This window comes from Danio aesculapii, chromosome 13, assembly GCF_903798145.1.
Source record: "Danio aesculapii chromosome 13, fDanAes4.1, whole genome shotgun sequence".
In the NCBI taxonomy this organism is placed as follows: Eukaryota; Metazoa; Chordata; class Actinopteri; order Cypriniformes; family Danionidae; genus Danio; species Danio aesculapii.
The window spans coordinates 28,416,396-28,428,565 of record NC_079447.1 but is presented as its reverse complement, the minus strand read 5'-3'; the positions used below and the strand labels follow the sequence as shown (position 1 = coordinate 28,428,565).

At 36.2% G+C, this 12,170-nt stretch overlaps 1 protein-coding gene across 1 annotated transcript; it reads left to right on the top strand.

Annotated features, from left to right (window-relative positions):
* The first annotated feature begins 7,207 nt into the window (after positions 1–7,207).
* Positions 7,208–10,516, top strand: echs1 (enoyl CoA hydratase, short chain, 1, mitochondrial). Its single transcript, XM_056471396.1, has 8 exons — positions 7,208–7,332; positions 8,723–8,920; positions 9,002–9,129; positions 9,220–9,319; positions 9,418–9,522; positions 9,812–9,931; positions 10,034–10,101; positions 10,190–10,516. The coding sequence occupies exons 1-8, from the start codon at positions 7,242–7,244 to the stop codon at positions 10,253–10,255; spliced, it is 876 nt and encodes a 291-aa protein (XP_056327371.1). The 5' UTR covers positions 7,208–7,241; the 3' UTR covers positions 10,256–10,516.
* Positions 10,517–12,170: the final 1,654 nt, after the last annotated feature.

Here is a 12,170-nt window from a genome sequence, read left to right as displayed (position 1 = left end):
ACTTAAAGAAGCTCAATACAACAAACTGTTCTATTGCCCCCAATATAAATTCACAGGTGGAAACACAGCATTGAAATAATTTCACAACTTATAGGACCTGACAGTAGAGGTTTGCGTGTGGATGGCAGTACAGTATGTATCCTCTTTTGTGATTCCCTGTGAGGATTTCTGTGCAGTTACCTAACTGAGGAGATTGGAATTGAATGATTTTAATGTGTATAATAACTGCTTAGTTGCCAGAAAAGCACATTACACTGTTTGCATCAGTACAATAAAGCAAAACCAATAAAGATGAGTTGTCCAATTAATACACATACTTAAATGGAAAGTAATGTAAGTTGTGAGGAGATGCTAACTAGCTAACAATGTAGCTTTCAGGTACACAGTTCAAGATAACAAGTTTTATTTAATACACAGACATTATTTTAGAAACCCTCAAACATATTTGAACACATTTTACTTACTCGTCATAGATTTTTAATTAAGGCTTAAAACAGACTCTGCATCTGAACTGATAGACAGAGAATAGAGCACACTCAGAAGTAAACAAATCAAACCCTTCCCTCCCTTAAAGGGCCAACATATTTGTGTTTAGAATAAGAAGAGACCCTGTGTATGTGTGTGTTAATGCCTAAACTATTGTTTTCTGCCTTAAGATAAACGCAACTCTCTATAAATAGCCACATAAAGCATCAGAGTAGATGGGACAGTAATGGTTAAACAGTAATTTATCATTTATTTTCACACTTACTACCTGCAATGAGTACATAAAGTAAATTACTGTCATTTATTTTTTGCACTACACAATTTCATACAAATTCTACTTGTTTTACAGTAAAATACTGTTTCCATTTATTACAGCAAAACACTGGCAAATTTTTGGGTTATTTACTGCATAATCTACAGCAAGGGTTAACAGTGTATAATTTAAATAACCACCACAGAGAAGACATCTTACAATCTAAGCCCACCTCCACCCCCTTCCATTTGGAAGGACATCTATTTGTCATTAATTACTTAAATATTTCATTCATTCATTCATTCATCCATCCATCTATTCAGGAAATACCTAACCTTTAACCATCAGTTTCCAGTCATTGCTGAGGTGCATAATTCCAAAAGACAAAGACAGGACTAACAGAGCTCTACATGCATGCTGAACTCCAGCAATGCAAGATGTTCTCCAGTGTTCTTCAGATAAATCTCCACTGATGCTCTTGTGAGTTTCCTTCTTCTGTTGTGTGTCCATTACTCGGAAAAGAAACACCTGCCGCAGACAAGACAACTAGCTAACTATCTAAGCCCACCACCACCCCCTTCCTCCTGGAAGGACATCTATTTTTCATTCACCATCCACCCATCCATTCAGGAAATACCTAACCAGACCATCTGTTTTCAGTCATTGCTGAGGTGTGATTTCCCAGTCTAATCTGCAAAAGACAAAACAAGACTTGATCTCCAGCAATAAACCAAATGTTCTCCAGCGTTCTTCAGATAAATATTCACCATTCTGCTTGTGTCTCTCTTCTGTCTGTTGTGGTTCCATTACCTACAATGTAAATGTAAAAACAGCCACAAACAAGACATCTATCCCACCAATCTCTGCCCACCACCACCCCCTTCCTCTTGGTAGGACATCCATCCATGCACCCATCCGTGTGTTTCCCTGTTTCTCCACATGCTCTATCTGCCAAAGAGAAAGATATTTAAGTATTAAAATTAAGTATTTAAATAATCTTAATGCATTTGATACATTTTTTAATCTGTTCAAGAAGTTCCACCTGCTTCCTGAGCTCCAGCTCTTCGAGTATATCTCCACCGTTCCCCTTATGAGTCTCCTTCTTCTGCTCCATTCCAACCTGCAAAAGACAAAGACAGCACAGCACCCACAAAGCCCTCCCTGCTCCCCTTCTGCCTGCTCTCTCTCCATTACCTGAAAAAGAAAAACCTGACACAGAAAAAGCCTAATTAACCATCCAAGCCGATCATCACTTTTGAATCTTGCAAGGACGTCCATCCATGCACCCGTCAACCGGATTTTTTTAAAGAAATTCCTGACCATCAATTTCCAGTCATTGCTGAGGTGTGTGATTTCCTTTTTCTCCATGTGGTCCCTTCCAGTATGCAAAATACAATAGAAAGATATCAAGTCATTCATATATCTGTGGTGTCTCCTGGTTCTTCATCTGGTCTTTATCCTGTTTGCCTTCTGTGGTATCCCTATCCAGTCTCCAAGCCTGCACAGTCAAATATCCAGTTTGTTCATGGACTTATCCTCTGCATCAATATACTCACCTGCTTATACTCACCTGCCATCCTGTAAATAAACCTCTTTTATATCACTCGCCTGAATGCTGTCTGTTCTGTGACACTCTGTAAAAATTAAATCGTATATTTTTTAAATGTTTTGTAAAGTTAATTTGATTCAACTTAATTAAGGCTGTACCAAATTTATTATGATGCACTTGTCATTGTCAATGTGTTTCCCTGTTTCTCCACATGCTCTGCGCCAATCTGCCAAAGAAAAACTTCTCAAGTCTTTATTTAATCCTAATACATTGCTTTGGAAGCTAATTCCATTGTTCAGTCTGTTCAAGTGGTTCTACCTGCTTCCTGAGCTCCAGGTCTTCAAATATATCTCCACCGTTCCCCTTGTAAGTCTCCTTCTGCTCCACTCCAATCTGCAAAATAAAAAAAAACAAATATCGCCCCAACAAAGCCCTCCCTGCTGTTCTTTGCAACTTTAGATACACGTCCGATTCTCTTGCGATTCTGCCTGCTCTCCATTAGCTTAAAAAGGAGAAACCTGAGACAGACAAGCCCTATCTAACTTTCTATACCAGTGGTTCTCAAAGTGGAGTACGTGGGCTTCCTTCTGCGTGGAGGAATCACTGAATAATAATTAAAAATATATGAACACACTCTGATGTGTACGATAACACTGTGATCAGCATTGGCTGTTTCCTGTACTGTATGATCACACCGTTGTGATTAGTTTGTATAGTGCATCATGTCATCAGATGCTACGAATCTAAAAAACTGTGGAGCTCTCGAGCAGATACGTGCTAGAGAAGTGCTTCTGCAGACCAGTCGTGCTGGCATTTCAGTTATTGCAAACTCAGGAATTTCCTCATGATGCATCATTGTTAACACGTTCGTAGTTGTGTAAAATAATGCGCGTTTTCGATATACTGTACAGCTTTAAATCAGTGTTTTGTAAATTAGTCGAGCGCTCTGGCTTTCACTTTAGTTTGTTACCTCAGATTTAAATTAATCTGGATGTGATTCAAATGGTGCAGAACATGGACTCAAAAAAGTTTACTTAAGATATCATCTCAATTCCACCAAATCATTAAAATACTGCATGACTCAATTGATAAGTCATGTATGAATTGGTCAAACAGTGCATTTATTATTTGCTTTTCTGACATGCATACTATAAATCTGTGTTTCTCAACCAGGTTCCTGGAGGACCACCAACTCTGCATGTTTTGGATGTTTCCTTTTTCTGTCACACCCATTACAGGTCTTTCAGTCTCTGCTAATAAGCTGATGATCTGAATCAGGCGTTTTTGGTTAAGGAGACATGGAAAATGTGCAGGGGCTGGTGGGCCTCCAGGAACGTGGTTGAGAACCACTGCTGTAAATGACGCTCTGTAAGCAGATCTAATCTCTCATTTAAATATGTAATTGTGAATCATATATTTAAAATAAGTTCATGTTTAGATTTCAAGGAGGAGACCGAGGATAGTTGTAACACCTCCAATCTCTACAACTAGGAACTAGTTATGAAACAGTTGATTCACTTCACAAATGCTCGTATTAGTCCTCATAGCACATATGAAGAAGTCGAGTCCTGTGACTGACACAGCAGATATTAGACAGGAAAAACTACATTTCAGCTAAGAAAGTCATATTTTTTACTTTATTTTTGAGATGGCAATGCCTGATGTGTAGTTAATTATGTAGTAATTTGTGTGTCTGTGTGTGGATCTATTTAATCCACATTGTTGGTGATAATGTTTTAGCTGTAAGGAGAACAGATTCATGGCCGCATAACGCTGGTTCAGTTGTAACAACAAAACTCTTGCTAGTAACATCAGTGAAATGTTACCACCAACTACAATCAGAGTTAAAACTGTATTTATATGATTAATTTCAGTATTCCTATAGCACTTTGAAAAGTCAAAGTAGTTTGAGCCTGCACACACAAATAGTGCTCAATTGTCGAAGCTGATGCACATATGCACATTTTATTCAGCTTCATAAGGCAGACACACAAATTATACTGAAAGCTCAATGTTGATTGAAAAGCTTTCAAATCAATTTGTTTGGTCATAATTCTTATTTTATAATGTTACATCTCACCCCAGTGGAAATCATCATTTACATCTCACCATGGGGTGTGTTACAACTAAGCCAAACTGTGGGCTGATATGTAACATTTCACTCCTCCTGTTTGAAACTAAAGTGTTCACATTTTCTGTTTGTGCTGCAAAAAATAACTTCCATACCATTTAATAACAGACACTCGTAACTCAAGATCTCAAAGATATATAGAGAAATATAATAGAAGTACAACTATCCCCGGTCTCCCTCATACAAATGTCATATGTACATGCAATATATTTCAAAATGCATCAAAAATGGTTTATATATGATATGAATATGATGACTTAAATTCATAAGGTCCAAGCTACATTTCCAGGTTTTGATGAAAATATAGGATACTATATGCTAATACTTTACCTTTAAGTACAGCACTTTATTTATGTTTTTATTTTTTATGAACAGTACCGATTTTAATAAACTTTTAAATGCATTTTTATTTAAACGTAAGCGCAGTACAATGTTAATGTTCAAACTATTTATAATGTTTAATGTGGCTGACATTATTTTAATGAATAAATCTGCCTTGTTTTTGAACTGTTCAGAGCTGTAGCTGATTAATTAGGCCTACTACGCTACTATATTTCAATGCTAGTCATTAGGTCGTACTTGGAGAGACAAATTCTTTCTGAGTTGAAAAAGTTTGAGAACCACTGATCTATACCAAACACCACCCCTTTCATCTTGGAAGGACGTCCATTGATGCACCTGTCCATTTGTTTTTTAAAAAGAAATTCCTGACCATCAATTTCCAGTCGTTGCTGAGGTGTGTGATTCCCTTTTTCTCCATGTGGTCCATTCCAGTCTGTAAAATACAATAGAAATATGTCAAGGCATTCATATATCCTAATATCTTTGGGAGTTTTGTCTACCATTGTCTCCACTCTGATTCTGTTGTAACACTAACAAGCAATATTTCGTAGCTATAAATAAATAATCAATGATGACATTCTACAAACTTAGAATAGATAAATGTGTTACAATAATTAGTAAAACTGTCAATAGAACAAATAACTATGAAAATCTGCAAATGTTGAACAGGCCGACAGCATAAACTACAAATAAATAATACAACAGCCAGACAATCTATCCAACAATAGATGTACAGTAATATTCAATGTGGTAAAGCTGACAGCATATAAATACATTATAGCAGATCAATTTATCTAACAATATAACAATAACAATCTGCAAATGTTAAATTAGTTAGCAATACACAAATGAAGCATACAAACAAACAGAAATAATTTATCTATCGGTCTACGAGCCTGAGAACATAACAAATGGCATTCTACGATTATAAATAGGTTATTTATATATTAAAAATCCTAAAATTGACAAGTCGACAATACAGCAGATTCCAGTTTCACCAACATTCAGTACAATCTACAGTCTAACCGAAAAAAGAGACGTGGAAAAACTCATATAATAAGCTGAAACAATATGACAGAAAGAAAAAATAAAATCTTTAGTGTCCTTCGCCAAAACCACGTTGAAACAACCAAATATAATAACCTAAAATGACACTTTTAGAGAGATCTTTACATACCGCTAATGTCAGCGATGGCCAGACACTTAATGCAGCTCACACTAGTTTCTCAACGTCATCGACGGTTTTCGAACACATTCTTTTTTTTAGAACGCCACTGACTTTGGTAACCATAGCAACGCCAATCATTTTAAAGGTCCAGTGCGCGATTTCCGTGAAGCACTGTAGAATATAATAATAATAATAATAATAATAATAATAATAATAATAATAATAATAATAATAATAATAATAATAATTCTGTTAAGAATTCGGGTCCCTCTAACGCTATCTTTTGAGTTTATTATCTTTTGAGTAAATAATAGCATTTGATTCTTAGTTTGACTAACTTTTGTATGTTTATATTCTATTTTGCATGCATAAACGTCTTATTTTTTAGGCTTATTGTAGTAATTTAATCTGTATCTAACCTGTATGTAATCTCTAAAAAAATAAAATATAGTTCAGTTTAAGCCACCAGAGAGCAATGTAGTCACAACTTTGTGTCTCAAAATATAGGCCAAATCATTATGTAAAAAACAGCTAGACGCCTCGTGGTCCGCCTCGGTCCATTGCTTCGATACGTCAACGCCGCGGCCATCTTAATCCGGTCATCAATGCGCAATAAACAGACGCAACTGAACGGAGCAGATGCTGTTTTCTCGGATGTAAAAAAAAACGCTTATATTTATTAACTGTTTATAATTTTATAGTGTGAAAAAAACTCCAGTTACTTAGAAGTAAGAAAGCTGAAACCTGTAATATATGTTTTATTGTATAACCAGAGATGTATTATAAATAAATGTATCCCCTTTACCAAAATAGTGCTGGGATCCTCTTTTTTCTTACAGTTTTATAACAGTTAACAAAAACAGTTTATAAAAGGTGACGAATCACACATTATTGTTATAGTACAAATTCTATACAATAATGTAGACTAAAATAATACATTATATCTGAAAAGATTAATTAATAGCAAATAGACTATGAAATAGGATGTGTGTGCTATGTATAATCATAACTATAATTCGAGTATGAATAATACTAATAGACCATTACATTCACCACTGGCTAAAAGGAACGTATAAAATGTAATTTATTCCATTGGCAGTGACTGTTTTGCACGTTATGGTGTGGATAGGTGTGAAAATACAAGGATTATAAGAGTAAATAAAAATAATTACTCGCCTCGTTCTAGCTTGATTAGAACTGTTAGCAGACGTCGATTTTGTTACACTACCTGGCATCCTGACTACGCTGACGTCACCGTTGACAGCCAACCAGCGCGACTTCAGCAGCGCTACCCTTGACCCTGTACACAACCATGGCGCTGCTCTGCAGATCCACAGGGTTACTTCTCAAACACAGCAAACTGCTGCCCTCTGCTTTAGCAGCGACAAAGCAATACAGTTCAGGTAATAACAATCATGTGTAGATAAAAATGATCGCTTTGTTTTCAATGTCACTGGAGTATAGCTTTGGATGGAAACTTGCGTCATTTGTCTGCTTTGGTTTTCTGACTGTGAACGTACGTTATTGCTGAATGTGTTTGAGATTATTTAGGTAAAGTTGATTTTATATTCACACATTCAGACTTTCTCCTTTAATAATATGATTTCAGAAAAGTATTCATAGCTTTTTCTTAATAGTGAAATCATATTAGCAGCCAAGGACTATCAAAGTACACCACTGTTCAGAGTCAATTAAATAGTGCTAATGTTGTTTTAAAGTCATACTTACATGGAATTTCAGTCAGCATATTCAAAATACTGTGGTAAACAATATAAGGAGCTGAATTGAGGTAACGTTTGTTTTATATTCGCACGTTCGTTCAGTGACAGCTCCTCATATTGTTTACCACAGTATTTTGAATATTCTGACTGAAATTACATGTAAGTATGACTTCAAAACAACATTAGCGCTATTTAATTGACTGTGAACAGTGGTGTACTTTGAAAGTCATTGACTGCTAATATAATTTCACTATTCAGAATAAGCAATGAATACTTTTCTGAAATTATATTAAGGAGAAAGTCTGAATGAGCGAGTATAAAAACCAACTTCACCTCAATAGGAGCTGTCACTGAACGAATGTGCGAATATAAAACCAACTTTACCTCAATTTTGAGTGTTACTTGCTTATCAATAATGAAAAAAATAGCTTAAAGCAAATAAAATTGGTGTCGGACTTGGCACAGTTTTCACTGATAACAAATTTAACCATCAATGGCAAAGAATTGGAAAGTCTAGTTATTTTGAAAAACTCTCATAATCTTTTTATCAACATAAACTGAAAAATAGCCATTTTGCATTTTAGTAGCTGCAGGTATGCTTCTGTGTTCGCGCGGGTTTCCTTCGGGTGCTCCGGTTTCCCCCACAAGTCCAAAAACAGGTGGTACAGGTGAATTGGGTAGGCTAAATTGTCCATAGTGTATGAGTGTGAATGAGTGTGTATGGATGTTTCCCAGTTATGGGTTGCAGCTGGAAGGGCATCTGCTGCGTACAACATATGCTGGATAAGTTGTCGGTTCATTCCGCTGTGGTGACCCGAGTTTAATAAAGGGACTAAGATGAAAATAAAATGAATGAATGAATGAATGAAGCTATGCTTCTGTTCGCAAGTTTTCATTTGAAACACTTATAATTATCAATAAATGAATACTAACAATGAGAATATTAGAGATATCTCCAGAATTAAAAGCCGAGTCAGCAATTCTGAGGTGATGTATATTTCATAATCATTTATTAAAAATCGCATGGAGCCATCATGAGTTATTTTGACCTTTACTCTCATGTCCTTTGCAGGTGTCCAGTATGAGTACATTCTGGTGGACAAAAAGGGCGAAAAGAAGAATGTTGGCTTCATCCAGCTGAACAGACCCAAGGCCCTGAATGCTCTTTGTGATGGACTCATGCTGGAGGTGGGCAAAGCGCTTGATGCATTTGAGATGGACAGTGAAGTGGGAGCAATCGTCGTCACCGGAAGCGAAAAAGCCTTTGCAGGTATGAAGCTGTCAAGGAAGGAAGTTGTGTTGTATTGAACTGCTTTTAAACTGTCGTTGTATGTTTTATTTGCTGTGATAGCTGGTGCTGACATTAAAGAGATGCAGAATCGAACCTTCCAAGAGTGTTATGGTGGAAATTTCTTGGCACATTGGAACAGGGTATCGACGGTCAAAAAGCCTGTTATTGCTGCCGTCAATGGGTTTGCGGTGGGTAAATGTTTTTAATACATTCACCTAAAAGACTTTTAACATTAATTTACATTTAAGCATAAACATAAAGCTTTCTGTCTTCTCCAGCTTGGGGGAGGATGTGAGTTTGCTATGATGTGTGACATCATTTATGCTGGAGAGAAAGCACAGTTCGGACAGCCAGAAATTCTGCTCGGGACCATTCCTGGTACAGTAAAGCTTGCTCTTTATGCTTTTTACAAATGACAAATAAATATAAATGGCAATACTTACAGATCTCAATATTTCTTCTTTTTGTTGTTCCAGGTGCTGGTGGCACTCAGAGGCTTACAAGAGCTGTTGGAAAATCCCTTGCGATGGAGATGGTTCTCACTGGAGACCGAATCTCAGCCCAGGAGGCTAAACAGTCTGGTTTGTCTTTTAAATTTACTTTTGCACTACCGCCTTTTTCTTCTTTTCTTACTTTAATATGTGGACTAATGCAGTGTTTCCCAACCCTGTTCCTGAAGGCACACCAACAGTACACATTTTCAACCTCTCCCTAATCAAACACACCTGAATCAACTTATCATAACATCAGAAGAGACTCCAACACCTGAAGTTAATGGGTCAGAAAAGGGAGACATCCAAAATATGAACTGTTGGTGTGCCTCCAGGAACAGGGTTGGGAAACACTGGACTAATGTATTCTTCTTTGTAGGCCTGGTTAGTAAGGTATTTCCTGTGGATCAGCTGGTTCCAGAAGCGATCAAATGTGGAGAGAAAATCGCTGGCAATTCCAAACTCGTCTCAGCTATGGCAAAGGAATCTGTTAATGCCGGTAATGCACTTTTCTAGTTAAAACAGATTAATGCATCCAAATTTGACTACAAAAAAAATCATATGTAGAAGTTTTGACAGTTTTAATGACTTTTGTCTGCAGCGTTTGAACTGACTTTAGCTGAGGGTAGTCGGTTTGAAAAAAGATTGTTCCATGCAACCTTTGCTACGGTGCGTCACTTCTCTTCCATTTATTAATTTCCCTTTTTGAAGAAGAAAAATGACTTCATACTTGAACTTGCTGTGTTCTCGTTTTCAGGAGGACAGAAAAGAGGGCATGTCTGCCTTTGTTGAGAAGAGAAAGGCTGCTTTCCAGGACAAGTAAAATTCCAGTGGAAAAAAAAATGTGGTGACCTTTAAACCATGATTAGTTTGTGATCAAATACTGAAATTAAAGTACTCTAATTTGCCTTAACTCTCTCATCAAGCATTTATAACAAATCCATGAAGATTTATAAAATTAGGTTGTTGAACTGTAGTACAGTGACTTCACATTTAGCTCAGATGATCTATATATAGTCTTTTTTTAATCATTGTCTGGTATTATTGATGATCTGGTATTAAATCTTTGTTGTTGCACTGTAAATGAAGGATTGAAATGCTCATTCATGCATTGCGACATACATTTGAACATTATTGAAGAGGTCATTGCCGTAGCCTTCCTAAACTGTTTGCATAATCACTGCACAACACTGTTTTAAGTTTTTGTGAAGGTTCTCTGATTTGAATGTGCATGTTGATCTAGTCCAAGGGTGCCCAAACCTTTTCTTTTAAAGAGCCAAAAACCAAACTTGATTGAGGGAGGTCGACGTTGAATATACCAAACCATATTAACAATTTGCCTTGTGTAATTTCCTAATTTTATTTGCCAATATTTAAAAATAACTAGAAAACCTTGCTTTAAAACATATTAATTATGCAGTATCATTTTTAACGTTTTATAATGAACTTATTATAGTAAAAACATAAACACTCCCATTTGTAACACAATGGAGTTCAATGCTGAATACACAAGTCAGGCTGATCCTGCCTTTGCCTTGATTTGCTTACTGATGTCTTGTGCATTGTCCTCTCTGTCAAGTGGCAGTAATTACATTTTAAAAGTCTGATTCATTTATGATATTTAATCTCAGTTAGCTTTTTTATAGCTCCTCAATTCAACAAAGAAACAAAAAGGTAACCTTAAATTAGAAATGACAGACTCTGTCAAAGGCATTCGCCCTAACCAACTCCCTATCATTCTCCCTCTCCTTTCAGATAGGATGGCGGGCCAAACCAGAGTTTAACACGGGCCATTTGCCTACTTTGGGCACCTCTGATCTAGTCATTCGAACAAATGGATTAACAGAAGACGTGATATCTCGTTATTTCTCTTTGTACACACTAGGTGGTGCTGTGGTTGTATTTACAGTCACTCGTGTAGAGAATTCAGTGAGAAAAATAAAATGACTGCTAGTAGGCTATTTTGTAGCGGTAATGAAGAAATCTTGAAATGAATTTTCTTCTGTTGAGCTAAAATACTTGTATTATCATTTAATTTTATCATTTAATTGTATTAATTGCTCTAATTTGATGTAGAGCAAATAAAAATTTTAAAAGCAGCTAGTTTCTTTGTAGACTGTATAGGCTATACAAAAAAGGCTGATAGGCATATAGGCTGATGCAGGTTTCGAGCTGTATCCTGAACTGTATAGTTCAACAATAAGATAAAATTAAAAGATAATAGAATCTAAGCTTGTTTTCTTTAAAGTTTTTAACAAAGCTATACTTTTTTTAATTAAGTCCAATAGCTTGTTTTTGAGGACGGTATAGGCTGTACTTTAATTAGGTTATATGTTTTCTTGCATCTTATTAATATAAACTCTTTCTTTTTTAAGATTGTTTGATAAATAGCCTTTTTTCTCGATTTGCATAGCGTAAATTGAAATGTATGAAATGTCGCAACGTTTAAACCAAGCCGCTCAAACTTTCTAATTATTTATCAGTAACTGCAAGGTTTTCAACGTCGCTTAATCGTCACATGTCATGTTAAATGTCACCAGAGGACCTACAGCCCACTTTTACGCATTAAACGCCGACCATTTTATCTGACAAAACGGCGTCCAGAAAGACCACAGCAAATGTAATTATAAGACGAGCCTATTCATCTCAGTCGCACATCAACTGAGAGCATTTTCTCACTTGAAAATCTCGGCTCCTTTTTTTCTTCGCACGGCGTCTTTCCAAACACTCTCAAAAGC